This window comes from Accipiter gentilis, chromosome 33, assembly GCF_929443795.1.
Source record: "Accipiter gentilis chromosome 33, bAccGen1.1, whole genome shotgun sequence".
Classification (NCBI taxonomy): Eukaryota; Metazoa; Chordata; class Aves; order Accipitriformes; family Accipitridae; genus Astur; species Astur gentilis.
The window spans coordinates 11,727,687-11,744,473 of record NC_064912.1 but is presented as its reverse complement, the minus strand read 5'-3'; the positions used below and the strand labels follow the sequence as shown (position 1 = coordinate 11,744,473).

Genomic DNA, 16,787 nt, shown 5'->3' with positions numbered 1-16,787 from the left:
AGGAATTCAAATTCCTCCAAAGACTGGTAATGAGAAAAGAATTATAAAGGAAGCATTTAATAGGAAAAAAAAATTTACAAATGGGGTTAAGTGGATGTAGACATTGTGAATTTACGTAATTCTCTTTCCATTCATTAACAGGCCTGGTTCCTTCAGGAATCTCTCAAGGAGTGTAGCTTCATATCACTTGGTAGAAGGGGTTTACCTTTAGTGTCACTTTGCTGCAGATCATAAGCATGGTGGGGAAAAAAGACAGTGGAAGTATTTAATCTGATTAAGGGAAGTGCACAAAGCCCTCTCTGCTTCCTTCAAATTTCTGTTATTTCATTTACTAAAAAAATAATGCTTTCTATCCAGAACTAGCCAGTCTGACCATAGTAATAGACAATGAGGTTTAAAGAATCTAGCTGTGAATGCCTGGCCCATTACCCAGCAAATAATCTCATCTCTGCACCGGATTGCCTAGGAAGTACCAGAGCAAAACAAATACTGATCTTTTATGAAAGCATCACAAAAGGCTGAGATAAACGTTATTTTTTTTTTTAAGTGTATCCATATGCTGTATCACCCACTGGAAGTAAGTGTAAATACCCAACTTAAAGAGGCAAAGTGTATTACCTTCTCCACGTGAGCCCTTCTATCCGAAATGTGTGGCACTCACATAGGCCTTAAAGAGCAGAGGACCGTGGTGCTCGCAGCCTCCCTCTGGCCAGGGGAGCCCGACTTGAGAGCATGGAGCTGTGCGGAGCACGGGCTCCTTGGCGGGCAGACCCTGCTGTAGCCGGATTTGACCACAACCTTATTTTGTTCAATTCTCTTCTGGTAGAATCACATTAAACAAGCTTCTTGCTCTCATGGGGGATTTCATTTTCTACACTCACTAGAAGCCTGTGAGATTGTCCTTGAAGATAACTGTATTTTAAATTTTTAGGGCTGTGAGGAAATCTGTTATGAAACAAGCGGCTGCTGGACTCTGTTGCTCTGCCGCAGCTGATGGAAGCTCAGTCACTGATGGTGAGTTCTGGTCTGCATCTTAAATCTAACACTTGAATGCGATGGCTGAACTTGGCAAATTACCCCTTCTCTAATTGATCTTTTCAATAATGAACCTTTCTCACACAGATATGCTTACATCCATTTAATTTATAAATTGTGGGGTTTTTTATTCTTACAGGGGGACTATTAAGACTCAGATCAAGTATTAGCATAATAATTGGTTTTACATCAACAATCTGAAAAGCCTTATGAATAACTAAAACCAAAATCACCTATTCGCTGCTCTGTTTTTCGTTACAGCTTTATTCTGACTTTTTGTATTGTGGGAAAGGAGATGAAGTTGTAGATCACTTATAAAATGCTCCTGCTCAATGGACTGGCTAAAATAACACGCACAAAGTCACAAAAATCACCATCCAGCTCATCTGCAAGACCAAGTTCCAAACACATTCTGGAAATGTATTAAGGATTTCTAAACATAAAACTAAATATTAACTTTCTTACTAATGCAAGCAGAGCATTTTATGTGCCAACATACATACACACTATATATACACATACACACGGAGTATATATGTATACATGCAACATCAAGCATGTACTATGAATTTCTACAACTTACTAGTTTCTCATGCTGTATGACAGCATCATATGTGAAAGGATTATTTCTCACATACTGAATATAATCACAATTCTCATTTCCTTTACCTCAGAGGAGTTCTTAAAGCAAAAGATAGGGTCTTGTGTTCATACCTGTTTGAAAATAGTCTTTACTATTTCAAAATAGTCTTCAGTATAAATACATGTTGCTTGTGCAAGTTAGTAGTCTTATATTATGCATAATAACATCCTTCACAGTTTAAAAACATGCCAAATACTCCCAATCTTGCATTGAGAATTCCACTCCTGGCTAGTGGTTGGAAGACAAGAGACATGCCTTCAAAAGAAGGGGACACCTACACATGGTTCTCATCCTACCACCAAAAATGTGGATTTTGAATCCTACTGCAATAAAACTGCTAGTCCCCCATCTGTAGCAATGCATTTTCAGGACTTGGGCTGCCACTATGCCAAACCAGAAAAAATTTATATGACCTCTAAGGGGAAAACATTGAAGAGGAAACGTGTTCCATGTCCCCAGCTGAAACTGAAGATTTCTTTCTACTTTATAAAACTTCAAAAGAAAGAAACAAATCCTCTAAAAGAAGTAGTTATTTTACTTGTTTGCTGTCCTTAGAACAGCTGTGTTGCCCACTCTAAACACAGATAAAACACCAAAAGAAAGGGCTAATTATCTTCTGGTGCATGAGGCTGAAGACCAGAGACTCTCAAGAACTCAGCGAGTTCCTCCTTATGATCCATTTCTGTTTCCTTGTCATCCTGATACAAGGGAGAACATTAGGCAAAACGTGCAGGTATCTGGGTGAGGTTGTTTTGCAACCTCATCATAATGTTGCACTTCAGTAATCCCTATAGAGACCATACGTACCAAAGTCACCATGTCCCTTCCATAGGCTTTGGATGAGAGGCTAAACTCTCAGGAAATAATGCATCAAAATGTATTTGATACAGAATACCTTTTCTGATGCAGGTATTACCTTTTTTATTGTCTCTGAGAATAACAGCAAATTGAAGCTGGGCTGTAAGAGGGATGGAGAAGAGGTCTCAAAGGGAAAGGCTAGTTGATTGAAAATTATATTTTTCAGCCAGAATGATACAATGATTCAGTCAAGTTTCAAACTTTGTGACTCCAAAAGAAAGACATGTGCTGGCGAGATGTATTTTGCTTTCAACTGCTTGTAGCTGTAAGCTTGTGTTTCTGAAATCATTCTGCAAGGATCAGGGGAAATGTATTGGCAATTCTCTGATCCTGGGCAGAGCAGGAGAATTAAACAAACCATCTACCTTGAAAATGAGATAGAAAAGCATACTGAGTATCAAAAATAAGAGGTTGCTGCAGCACAGAGCAAAGCACCTCACGGACTACAGCCACAGCATGTGGCATGAATAACCTGGCAGTCTGCTTGACTTTGATCCCAGCCAATTCATGCAAAAAACTGGGTACTAGAGCACAAGAGAAACCCAGTTTCTAAGGTCAGCTAAGCAAGGAATCACCGTAGGTGACAGTTCTAGCATTGAAGCCTGCAGCAAATTATTCTAAAGAGCCACACCAGAATTTAGAGAGTCAAGAATCATAACTGCACTGAAATCAGTGGTAAAACTCTTGTCTTCAGTGTGGTAGTTTCATGTAGACCTTTTTTTTTAAGGCTCTGAACCTTCACAATTCTGAATTTAGTTGCTTGATTTTAGGTCCCTAAATTTGGTGAGGGAGGAAAAAAAAAGAAAAAAAAAATCAACCTCCCAGTCCTCAGACATTACTGGAGTTTAACTGCCCAAACAACTAACTGCAGAGACAAAGATATTTTCCAGGGGCCACTTTTTGCTGACTTTTTGTTGTTTTGCCTGCTTTTTGTTGTTCTGAAACACTTGTTTGTTTGAAAACAAGCAGAAAGATCTAGAAGATGTAGACTCCCTGGAAGGCCCAGGAGTACTTGGCTTTTAAAGGAAACTGAATTGGGTACAGAAAAGAGCTTGAGGCAGCAAAAAGTGACACGCCCAAACAAGTGCATTCAAGAAACTAGTGATTAGTTTTATAATCATGTAATCTAATGCTCCTAGAAACCTTAGGAGTGAAATAGTGAAAAGTGTTCGGAAATCTCTGTGGAATACTAAAGAGCATTACAAAAATGAAGCTACTGTCAAAAAGAATGAAGTAAACATTGTATTTATTGACAATTGCTTTCATTTCAGCAGTTGCTAGTACAGAAATTGTTTCACTGACATAAGCAAAGTATTTACTCTCAAGAAATAAAATATTTTACTTTCTCAAAATTACAGTTCTCCAAATCTCATTTTACAGCTGCAGTAGACACAGAACTCCAGGGAGTGAGACACAGCTGTAAAAGACCTTCTTTCCTGCCTAAAGATGTTATTGTTCTCCAACAATACCTTCTTATTTAATGAATAGAAGAGGACTCCAAGGCTGGAGATGTTTTTGTCAAATAATGAATATTCACACCAGAAAAGGAAATCTTAATTCAGTACACAAAATTAACAAAACCTGAGGATGAACAGCCAAAAACTGATATAGCCTTAAAATCTGGCCCACTCTAGCATCTGCAACTGTAAGAAGTTAAGGGTGTGTAAACTACAATACATGCTTCTTCATAAAGCTAAGAGCTAAATGTTAAACAGAGATGTGATCATCCAAAGCAGATCAAGGGAGTTTTTTCACTGGTTTCACCTCTAAGTGGCTGCAGAAATAGACTCATCCTGTAGCAAGTGTCTACTATGGCAAAGAACCATGGTCTGTTCTACAAATTGGGTCACCTGCCAAACAGCAAACCTCATTTTAAAGACCACCAGAAGTGGTACAGGAGTTTTGTCTATTGTGTGCAAAGATCAGAACAGAGGGCGAGCAATGAAGCTACTTCTGTATGAGAGAGTATTTGTGGAAAAAGCATGGGAGAAGCTGGCACTGCTTGTCATCAACACATGTATTACAACAAGAAAGGTTTATGAAGGTCAAATGGTAGTGTTGATAAAGAGGAGTCTTTCTATCTTCAGTAAATGATAGGAGAGCTGCATTCAGTTTAAACATGCTGCATTTAAGGACAGAGCATTTGAACCACTCAAATCCAAGCCTCTCTTTTCTGCAGCTTGGAGCTAGACAATCAATATCAGCAATATCTCTTCACTGATCTTGGATGCTGTCTAAAAGACATGGGTCACCAGCCAAATTCTGGTGAACCTATGGACATTCAGGACTAGAATGGAGTTGTATGGTCTGTTCTCTTTCCCAGCAGTGCTTCAGGAACTGAAACCATGGTACTGACATTAGAAGTTTTGCAAGCAGGCATAAACATCACATCTTGGTCTTATCTATAGTTTTTGATGCTCTGGCATTTAACAAAAATAGGTCAGAAGGAGGGCAGTTCTATCAGAGAAATTTATGTAGTTTTAACAGAATGAAAGTTCTGTTAAATTCCAAACAATGCTACATCCGTCCCCACTCTTTGTTTCTTAATTCATTCCTCTTGATCTTCCCAGTGACTGTCTTTGGCAGCTCTTGGACAAATTCCACCTAAATAAAAAGACAGAAAACAATGTAGCATGTTCTACAGAGTTGATTTTCCAAGATTGGCTCTCAGCATATGTTGAAAACTAAGAGGACTCCCATCAGTAAGAACTGCTCGCCTAAAGAATCAAGTCCAAGCCAAATCAAGGCAGCACATCATGCCACTTGTGAAACAATTTCTTTGGCTGCCTAGATGTCCAAACATCTGCGTAGCTGCCTCCCAGCTAACCAAACTGAGAACTGTAACATGAGTACTGTAACAGAAGGATGAATACCTAAATGGTATCAGAGGTCATAGATGAATGACAAAAGAAGAAAAAAGGGATGTTATTAGCACAAATCTGCACAGCTGAACTAAGGCACTGCTAGTAGCTCTTTTCCTGTAGTGCTGGGATTACTGAGACACACCAAGTGTATCCTCCTGAGCTTCCTAGGTCCTCAGTGTATCCTACTGAGGACCAGTAGATAAAAACTTATTCAGATTCAGTCAGGTACTACCCTAAAGTCACCGGAGGGTGCTTGGTTGAAGATTAAATACAAAACGGAAATTATGATTGTGAGCCTGACTTAGAACATGCAGATCTAACTAGGATATCATATGAAGCCTAAAAATTTTTGAGAGGTTTAAACAAACACTTTACACAAATGTATGAAAAACAATGTAAACTAATGTTATTTAGGAAAGATTTTCTGGAGCCAGTGCCCTAGCTGAATGTTTACCACTGTCTCCTTCAGGTGAACCATGGAAATCCAAATAGTAATTCTCCTGAGATTTATGGAATGGTGCCCTAGTTTAAAGTTTATCCTCAGAAGCATTTACCTTTCTAGGGTATTTATACGGAGCAGTAGTTTTCTTGACATGCTCCTGCAAGTCACAGGTCAAGCTCTCCAGGTCACTGGCTGAAAAGGTCGGGGACAGGACCACAAATGCTTTCACAACCTGTAAGGTAAGGTTGACAAAAGTGAACTGACACCATCCATTTTTAGGAGCTGATATACAGGTTACCAGTGAGTAGTGCTGCTCAGAGTCATGACATGCAAAAGGGAGGAACAGAGAAACCAGCACAATGTAAGAAATGGTTGTGCCCAGGTTCTGCACATGTATGTGCAGAAGGGAAAGCTGAAAGCAGTTTTCCTTCCCTCATTACAAAGCACGAGCATTTGCTCTATCCTCTCAGTGGGGTCAAGAGAAGGAGTAATAAGAGGTGTCTCTGCAGAGTTCTCCCTGAAGCTGAGGGACATTTTGTTTCTCTCTAAAGTTCACGCTGAGGACAGCAGGCCCGTATCATTCCAGCACAGGACTATGCTTTCTCCATACGTGTAGCCCAAGTCTAATGCTAGGGCAGTTATAGTATAACTTTGGCTACACCAAGACAGCCAGAAAACAATTTCAGCATATAGACAAGAGCTTAACAACAAGGGGAAGGTAAACATCACCATCACTGTAATGTTCTTCACAGAGAAGACCTTCTTGGGATGAAAAGAAACAAAGAAGAGCAAAGGCACATAAAAGGGAAGGGATTTTGCCTGTCACCCCAAGTAGGATTATCCATGATGACATGATTGCCTTAGAGCTGCATGTTATTCAGTAAAGTAGGAACTGCTTCATACAGTTATATGTTTAAACAAACATATTGCTTCCCCCCCTGCCCTGTTCAGCATCATTACCTCTCCTCTGAGGGCATCTGGGCTGCTGACAACAGCTGTTTCTGCTACTGCTGGGTGCTCTATCAGGGCACTCTCTACTTCAAATGGCCCAATGCGATATCTAGGTAAGAAAAGAAAAATGTAGGATTTGGTTTTATAAGCTGGAAAACCAGTACGAAATGTTTTTTGATTGTCATATTGAAGAAAAAAACCAAACCAAACCAAACCAACAACCAACTATAGAAACTTCAGGCAGAATAGGAAAGTTGGCTGTGTGAGAAGGTAGGAGCATTTCATAGTGGTCATGTGGTAGAGGACTGCTGGGGCTGTGGATAGCTCTCCATCTCTCCCTTTTCCTTGTGGCTTCTATGCTGGAGCTCCATCCCACCCTGATAGCTGGGGTCTGCAGTACCAGCTGATGCCACCTTATGGTATCAAATTGTTTAATTTCAACATGTTAAAAATAAAATGTTTCAATGCTCTTTGAGTCCAATAGAGATGTCCTTCAATTTTAGTCAAAAAACAAACTAGATTAAAATCCCTCCTCTGCCAATGGAAGTCTTCACTCTTTGTTGAAACAGATGAGATGTTGCAGGGGAAACAGATACAGAGATGCCACTGACATCACCAAGATGATACTGCAGGTCTATGAAAAGCTAATAATAAAAGCAAGTATTCCTAAGTCAAGAGGTCAATACATTCATCACAGGTCAGAAGCCTATTATGTCAGAAGCTCAGTAGGAACACAACGTGTAAGATTATACAGTGGCAGATTTAGAACGGAAGCATGCAAACTGACCCTGAAGAAATGATGATGTCATCGTCTCTTCCAATAAACTGAAAATACCCATCTTCATCCATAGTTGCTTTGTCTCCAGTGACATAAAAGTCCCCACGTTCACTTTCTGCTGTTTTCTTAGGGTTATCCTCAAAGTGGTTTACAAACAGGAGTTTAGATTTTGAGCATGCATTAGCTATACATTTTGTTATAATGCACATAATGTTAAATGCACTGGAACTTAATTTTTCAGGCAAGGATGTTCAAAAATTGTACTGACATTGCTATAAAATACAATAAAATAGGTTTAAAAACCAGAAACATTTTGATTCTTTAAAAAAACTTTAACTCAATCTTGAGCAAATTCTTCTCTTCCCTTTTCCAACATCCTCGAATCCAAACAAACAAGTTACTCTGGTAATAAATAATAAACTGGTGAAAAATATTCAGCTTTTTGAACCACTATGCAGTTGGAGAGATTTTGGGGAGATTGGTGGTGGTGAGGAAGAAAATAAAGTCCTTACTACATATCCAGAGAATAAACCAAGTGGTCTTATCGGTTTGCTTCTGACAGCAATTTCCCCCTGTTGTCCTGGAGGCAGAATGTTAGCATTTTTGTCTATGATCTAGAATGAAAAGAACATGTATGTTAGTCCAATGGGAGAAAAAAAACCCAACCAACAAACAACCAAACCCCAAACCAACCAAAGAAAAAACCCCATGAAAGAATCTAAAGAGCAGCTAACAAACCTGAACATCGTAAAAGGGAGCTGCCTTCCCCATTGATCCAGGTTTAATCTTCATTCCTTTAAAAACAGAGCAGATTACTCCCTGTAAAAATCAAAATCAAAACAAAGTTTTGCAGTAGAAAATTGCTACATTCACATTCGATTCATCAAATGTATTTTCTAGAATAATTCCAAATTAAGGAATTAAGATTCATAGGATCCTGTATGTCAGTGCTGTATGGTACAGATCAGCAAAATCAAGAAACTCCCTGAAAGAATCCTGTTCCATTATCTGCGAAGAATTCATGCTCTCTGCTAACCAGTCTTCTTCCTTAGACTCAAACTCTGCCCTCTTGTCTGTCACTGTTACTTGGAATTTGCTTAAGGACATTTATGGAAATATTAGAGCACATCTTCTCCCAACAATCCACGTTTCTGGCAGGTTCTGTGAGGAGAGCCATGAAAGGGTGTTCTTTCAGAAGTTACCGGGGGTGGGGAGATTACTGAAACATTCACGGAAAGGAAGGAAGAAACAGGCTGTGTTCTTTCAAAACAACCTTAAAACATTGTAAAGCAAAAAGGAATGACAAAGATTTAATAGAATATTGACCCACAGACATACCGTTTCAGTCTGGCCGTATATGTCATGGATGTCCAGCCCAGTCTTGCTTTTCCACTGCAACATGACTTCTGGGTTGAGTGGCTCCCCTCCACTTATGCAGTGCTTCAGGTTCATGAATTTGTAGCTTCACAGGGAGTTAAAAAACAAGAGGCAGTACTTAAATCTATTGGGCCAGACAAGGAGCATGCAACTATAAACAAATAATACTGGAGAGCTGTTTACTGGGAGTTAGTCCCATGGAGTGGGGAAATCAGAGGATTCCTGATTCTTTGGCTCCTGATACAGCAAGGATATCAGTCTGTGCTCAACACTATATATATGTGTAGTAGTAGTCGGAGTTAAACACACATGAAAAATAAAGTAAAATTTTTGCTGAAGTCAGCTGGGATTTAAGGACATGCCTATAACTAACCACAGAGCGATTTGTTGAGCCAGGGCCCTGGTTGTTGACCCTCTGCAACAGCCCAAGTAAGAAAGTGCAAGACGGGAGGAAGGAACAGTGGCAGGCAGTGAGAACTGGAGCAGGGGATGATGTACAACTGCCACAAGTCACTCTCCTCACAGTTACGTTGACACTGACTTTCTAGGATGACAGTCCTTCCCAAAGCACAGACAATTAATGTGGTAACTGAAAATTACAATAAAGAATTTAACAGGCACTCAGTTTCATACCCACAGGGATTTGCTCACAAATTCAGTACTGAAAGTCTCAAATTTCTGAAGGAAAACATCAAGTTTCTCTATGTTTGATCATAAAACTCAGCAAAACTCACAAATTTTGTATGATGGTCTTTTCAGGAAGGTTATTTTAAACTAAATTACTACCCTATTCTGGTCAACCAGCTAGATCTTGGAGACCACTAAAGTTTAGTGAGGGTAAATTAAACATTAGTAAATAAATTGACGTACTTGGTGAGATCATTTTGCACCAGCATGCGGAACAATGTTGGAGCACCAACCAGTGTGTCAATGGGGAATCTGCAGAGAGTCTAGTGAGTTAAACAAGATGGACATATGAAGTCAAAAAACTGCCTTGTGGACGGACGGTGAACAGGTGATATAGGTGGCAAATGTAGCTCTCCTTTCTATGGAAAAGCACCGTATGTTCTCTGTTGGGTAAGAAACCCTCCTGCAGAGATTCACAGTATATTTGATCGGACAAAATCCCATGCTAACATGTCTACATGACACCCGGACTGCACAGCTGTGAGCATGGCCAGAATAAGCCTGCCTCTGTCTACATTATAGGGAGATTTTCACTTTCATCTTGGCCAGTGTGGGCAGAGAAACTCTTCAGTTTCAGTCTGCATTACTGATGCAGCTGATATTATTTCCACAGTCACTAGAACAAAAGACAAGCAATTAGTGCTGCTTTTGGATGATTTTCATTCACGTGGTCTCCAGCTATGAGCAAAATGTATGAATGAACCACAGGTTTGGCCACTTCTGGTACATTAAAAATGCAAATAGGGTCTTTTACACAACAGATACAGCATCTCGAACACAACTATGGACACAACCCTCACGAAATCTATGGCTGCTGTTAAGAAATATTATTTTTGCGCCCGTTCTGCAGATTAACACATCTCCATGAGTTTTTCCTTACATTTAGGATGGTTGCTGATTCAATCTGTGGTAGCCTATGTATAAAGATGCACGACCCAAAAACCCAGGGATCAAAAACAGATGCCAGTGAAGCCATTATCCATCCTGTGTCTGCTGTGTTCCATATCACGTCTGAGGGAGTCAAATCCAACCAGTACCTGATAAAGCAGAAAAAAAAATGAACAAAAAGATAACAAAAATTTTTTGCTTAAAAAAACCCCACCACAAACAAAGAAAACCAGAAAAACCAACAAGCCCAAGATTTCTGACAAAATATATGGGCCCTGGCCACTCTGAGTAAGTTTATTTTATGAGCTAGCTCTAGGTTAAAAGGCCACCTAACAATATATTTGCATAAATATATATACACACACACATGTGCATGTATATCATACATATATGATGTCAGTCATAACATAGCATAAAAAGAGGAGTCTGAATTTCAATAAAGTGACTTTGCGCTGGGTAGGAAGATAGGGCTGAAGCAGCGGCATTCATGGATACTGTGTTGGACACCAGATATTTCAGTTCTAAGGCTGCTGAGGGACAAGGGTGATCTGTGCAACCAACATAAACTCTGCTTCTGCTCATCTATACATGTCACAAAGCTTTTTGCAGCCCAAACAGCATGGTATCTCTTGGGTCTTTGTGTTAAAGTATTCCCAGCTGATGGCTGTCCTTTGAACCACTCTAAAGCAGGGGTAAGAGATATCCACTGAAAAATGGAAACACTGGGGGCAATCCTATGCCCCTAGAAATCTGCTGGAATTTCTAGTCCGATTTCAAAGGGAGGAGGACTGGGGCTGTAAATTGGTATTTCTTATTCAGTAATTTTTCATCAGTTCTACTATGCAGCTTCAATTATCCCATGCTCGACCAGGCTCAAACCTTTCATACCTTTCACTTAAAAGGGGTCTGAAACCAAGACTACCCTGGGAATGCTCAGTCATCTTTGGAGAACCTGTGGTTCCACTGGTAAAGAAGATAGTCATTGAGTCTCGAATCCTTGTTTTGACGCAGGAATGGTCAGCAGATTGGTTTCTTTAAAACAGAGAATGCAATTGTGACTTCAATGGTTACTTTACTCAGGCTTCAGAATGCGATGAAGTATTGCATATTGCAGAACTCCTACCCCAATAAGCTTCACAGAAGCTTTTCACCAAATGAGACTAAAATAATGTGGAGTTACACTTCCTCAGATAGACTTCCCCTTCAGAAGAACAGGACAGAAAATTCCCAGAACAAGACCACTATTAGTAAACAACTCTGATGTGGATCAGCAATCAAGCAGTCATGATTAACACCTTAACATTGGCATTTGATAAGTATTTGTAGCCAATGAATAGTTGTAAATGAGCACTTGTGGAGAACAGGTCTGCTTTCTGCACCATGACTGCAGTGTCACTAACTCATACTCACTTGTACAGGTCAGTGAAGTTCAGCCATCCCTCCCGACAGCCTTTGGACACGATTAGCTTGCTTTTCAGAAACTGACACTCAGATGCCACGGAGTCCACAGCAGCAGCCAGTGTGTCATCGGTAATGATGCATGCAGCCTTTGATGCCTGGAGTCGATATAATATGTCTTTGGCTGATAATTGGGATATTCCCGGAATTAAGACAATTCCTGGAAGAGCAATAAAGTTAGTTTGGGATGGCATTTTTTACATCTGCTTCTTTTCTAAGAACGTAAACTATTAACTATTCCCAAAACTGACCTCCAAGGTGAATTTGCCCTGGCATTCCCAAGCCAAATAGTTATAGTGGAGTAATGCAGCTGCTTGTGCTTTCCTGTAAGTAATAAAATGTGGACCTGTCTGGTGAGTTCCATGGCTTTTCCTTGCCTTCTGTCATCTCCATGCCTGCTGCACAGGCCACCTGTCCTACAGCACCTAGTGCAAAACCTTCAGGACTCTCTGTGTAAATGGTAGCTAGGCCACTCACTAGATTATTACATTAATTTTCCTTTATAAACCATATAAATTCTTGATCCTCTCAACTGACTTGCATTAACCAGTTTTACCAGTCTCAGATATGCTCACTGACCTGCTCGCATGCAAGCCACGTTCACCAGCCACCATTCCGGGATTCGTGGCAGGATCACAACAATTCTGTCCCCCTTCTGCAGTCCGCATACTTTAGTCAGCGCATTGGCCACTTTCCGAGACAGGAACCCCAGCTCCTCAAAGCTCCACTTCACTTCTTCTCCTTTTCCATTTATCCACCAAAAGGCAGGGTTTGATGGTCTTTTTCCAGCCTACAAAACATAGGGATTCAAAACTAAAATATTTTCTTCTGAAAGACATGAAATTATGATGCACAAATATCTGCAAATTACGGAAGATCTGAGTATTTCACAATTGGCATATAAGCTATTATTTTTCCCTTGTCCTTAATGATTGAGACTTGCTATGGATCAAGCTCAGATATTCCCAATAAATTCCCCTTTTCTGAACATGTAATGTTTATCATCCCAATTGTGTTCAGACTCAAGTCCTAGTCTGGATCCTGTTTCAGTTTAAGCCTTTTGCTGAGCATTAATGCTCTTACAAAATAACAGATAATGTGAAATACTTCACATAACACTCCTGATATTCTGGATGGAGTTGTGGAATACCATTAAACAGAAGCAGCACAGGCAGAGGACAAAATAAAACTACAGTGCAACATGGTATCCCCAGGACTCTTTCTAGTCTGATTGCTCAGGAAGAAGGGAGTTAAGTGGTCTCTAACTACAGGGCGTCTGGACAAATACAGAATCCACTTTGGAGCAAGGCGATTAAACATTTGTGGGAGAATTTTCCCTAGCATGCAATGTTATTGTTACGTTACCTGTATTTTTATGATGTGAATATCTAACATTACAGTATGCAGAAGGAATAAGCACAGCCATTCTGAGGTGAAATCAAAGTCAAAAGGGACTTACCGTTGCTTTTTCTACCTACATAGGGAGAACCAAAGGTCAGAGACACTTTTAAAATAAAGCAAAAAAGAATGAGATTTTTTATAATTTTCTAATGCAAATTGGTTTTGGCAACTGATTTTTTTTGATAAACAAAAACCCAATTTATTTCAAATTAAATTTAAAATTAAAGTATCTCATCTGCACAACAAAAGATCATCTACCTTTTCAATCTCAGACCATTTGTCCAGTACATCGCTTGCAAAGTTAAAGTACTTTGGTATTTCCTGTTCGCCCCGCCTGAAGGACTCGTACTGTGAATATACATCAGAGGCAAGCAGCCTGCAGTGTCCGTGGAAAGTCCTATTAGGAGGCTTCAGAGTCCACAAGGATTTTAGAGTCTGTAATTTAAACAACTTCATGGCAGAAGATGATGTACGTAGATGCTGTAGATTACATAAGAAAATCAGCAGAATTGTTGGTATGTTGTTGCAACAACAACAAAAAAAAAGAAAAAAAGAAAAATAAAATAATCTTGAGATTATCCAAAGACAATTCAGTTATGAACTAATGAATTATTAATTTAAGTCACTTAGGCTAGCTACAGCCAAACTGATGTTTTTAACAGTTCAATTAAATGTGAAGTTCCCCGTCCTGCTTTCTTATATTTTTTATCACCAGCTTTTTAAGGACTTAATGTACCATACTGGTCTGACATCTTGTCTGTAGCTCAGCTCATCCTTACAGATTCTCTACGTGTTTTTTGGGGCTGCTAATTACCCACAACTCTCCTTAGTCAAACACAACATCAGATGTTACTGTTTGCATTATAAGAAGGTTACTGGTTCTCACACCAAAGCGTTCAGTAGCTGATTCTCTATTCCTTTTCCTTCACGTCGAGCTGAAGGATGTTTCCAGACTACTTCCATCATGATTCTCACTGCTTTAGCTTGAACAGTTGCTGACCAATATATCCATTCATCACATATATCCCAAGAACCTTCACTTCAGTAATCCCAGTAGGTCCAATCCCAATAATAGGTCCCCAAATTTGATTTAGACACTTCTACATTTGCTCTCTGTAAATGCCCTCTTCCATCTCTACTCACCGTAATGATCCTAAGAGCTCTCAAGTCCAATTACTTTCTTCCTTTCCATTGGTACTCTTCTTTTTTCCTTTCTCTCTTTTTATATTACTATTATTATTTTCAGCAGTCTAGAAGATTGCTTCAGAACTGTGCTCAACTCTAAGAATTTTAATGCTATTTAGAAGCTTCTCGTAAGCGTGTGTGAAGATTATCAAACATGGAAGAAACAAGTGGCTCATGTCTGGAAGAGCCCACAGTCAGAGCAGGAGCCAGTGAAGTCCAGTCAGAATGATGATTCTAAAACCTGGGTCCATTTATTGATTTTCCTTTTTCTACCACTATACACAAGTTACTGAACTCAGTACAAGGTTAGATGAGTGACTGTTGAAATACAGGTTAATTTTCTTTTCTGTTCTTACAAAGGATGAAGCTATCCACAAACTAGGAACAAAATTATAGGTAAACTCTTGATTAAAATCTTTTCCATGTGGAATTTCTGTGGCCTGAGTGAAGCTGCAAAGTTTTGCCCTTTGTCCCAGGTTTTAAAGTTCATTTTGTATTCATTTACCTCTTGTCCTGTCTCTTCAACCGTAACCACTTATCCTCAAATCTCTGACGCACAGATCTCAGTTTTGGTCAAATTTTATTCCCCAAGAAAAAGTAACTTATTTAACAGTGGAATTATTTCCTTATTCCTTAGCAGATGCTTTTACAGTAATATTTAATCTGCCTGCCAGGTGAATGAACTCAAATACCTAGAACTTGCACAACTTAATCTTTTCAGTGATACCTGACAGCATAAAAAATCTGGATGCAGATTTTCGCCCCAGAACAGATACTTTGTCAAAACCAACAGTAATTCATGGTGTTCTCCATGCTACATGGAGACTGTGGTAGAGAAATACTGACCAGCTGTAAATAATCCTATAGGGTATCATTTGCTCCTGAGAAAGAATCATAGGACATGAATATAGAATTGTTATTATGTCCCTCAGTGCCACCCACTTCAGAATCAGGACTATAGAGCAGAAACTTACTTAGATGGTAATTGCATTTTAAATCAAAACTCTATTAACAGGACTTGGTGGAAAAAATTAATCGAAAAATGGTTTTATGGGTGAAAAATGGTATTTTAAATAATACCTAAACACGTCCATAGAAAATGGATGTTAATAAAGGGGTTTTATGTCATATTCTGGGATATACATTAATTTTTATTGTTTTTTCTTACTTAAGGAAACAACTGCCAGTAAAAATATCAAGATTTTCATTAAAGGTAACCTTTCTTTGAGGTTGTGACCTCCACTATTAATGCTAAAAAACAATGGATCCTCTTTCATTCCTTTAACAGAAAAGCCTAATAGTTTTGATTATTCTTTTTAATAACATAGTAAGATATTTCTCATTTCTTAGTCTGCTCTAATTCTATGATTTAGCTATAATCTACAGATTTTGGAGTATTGCAATGACAAAATCTACACAATGGCCTGTAAAGAAAAGAGGAGAGAAAGAACATTCAGGAACAGTGTTCAAGATTGGAAATGGTATTCAAGACTGGCAAGATGAAAAACATTTTTAATCCAGGACTCCCTGGTGGTCTACAAAAATGTTGCAAAATTTTGCTGTGAAAGCAACAGTTCTTAGCACTTTTTCACCTGGAAACTTGGAGGTAAACATGAAGTAAGAAAATTGAGGAAAAGACCCAGTAATAGCAAAGTCCTCTGAACTGCTGCAAGAATCAGAAATTATTTCTCCTGATTTAGTACTATCTGCTTCTTCTCTATGATCAACAAAACACTAGGAATTCAGACAGCGTTTTCCTGACCTGTTTGCTGTGGACAGTATAGATTGAGAGCTGGCTGGGGTAGATCCTCTTCATTCGGTTCATTTGGCTTTCAGGACATGTGTTTCCCAAACGAGGCACTGTAAAGATTAGCCCTTATCTAGAGATGAAACCTGGACGGTCTGTCAAAAAGGATTTGGAATTAAACCCTTTCTACTTTATCATTTGCTTCTTTTGCAGTAATGAGAACAGAACATAGCACAAAACAGACCAGCCAGCACAATTCTTTCTGTGGAGTAACCTTTTTCTTGTAATCATTTACACTGTTGTTAATTGCGCATAATTTGCACCTTAACCTAAAGCACTTTGTATCTTCTCTTTTCCCCCGACTTTAACCATTTAAGTAGATCACAATTTCATCGAAGAGTAGTTAAAGAATATGCCCTTCTTCTTCCACTCAGAAAGAATTTGGGAATATTACAGTGATAGTTTTTGAAGAG

At 39.1% G+C, this 16,787-nt stretch overlaps 1 protein-coding gene across 1 annotated transcript; it reads right to left on the bottom strand.

Annotated features, from left to right (window-relative positions):
• Window positions 1–5,053: 5,053 nt before the first annotated feature.
• Window positions 5,054–16,392, bottom strand: LOC126034039 (acyl-coenzyme A synthetase ACSM4, mitochondrial-like). The gene is made up of 14 exons (XM_049791246.1): window positions 16,330–16,392; window positions 13,641–13,817; window positions 12,561–12,771; window positions 11,934–12,141; window positions 11,412–11,555; window positions 10,516–10,672; window positions 9,819–9,898; window positions 8,910–9,033; window positions 8,310–8,390; window positions 8,084–8,185; window positions 7,581–7,708; window positions 6,803–6,902; window positions 5,955–6,074; window positions 5,054–5,140 (listed from the first exon to the last, which is right to left on the bottom strand). Exons 1-14 carry the CDS (start codon window positions 16,390–16,392, stop codon window positions 5,054–5,056), a joined length of 1,782 nt encoding a protein of 593 aa, XP_049647203.1.
• Window positions 16,393–16,787: the final 395 nt, after the last annotated feature.

Coding starts and splice junctions, on each gene's coding strand:
- LOC126034039 (XM_049791246.1), bottom strand. CDS start 16,392: ATGAACCGAATGAAGAGGATCTACCCCAGCCAGCTCTCAATCTATACT. Junction 12,772..13,640: donor AATGGTCTGAGATTGAAAAG/GTAGATGATCTT, acceptor TATGTTTTGTAG/GCTGGAAAAAGACCATCAAA. Junction 8,186..8,309: donor CTCCCTTTTACGATGTTCAG/GTTTGTTAGCTG, acceptor TTTTCATTCTAG/ATCATAGACAAAAATGCTAA.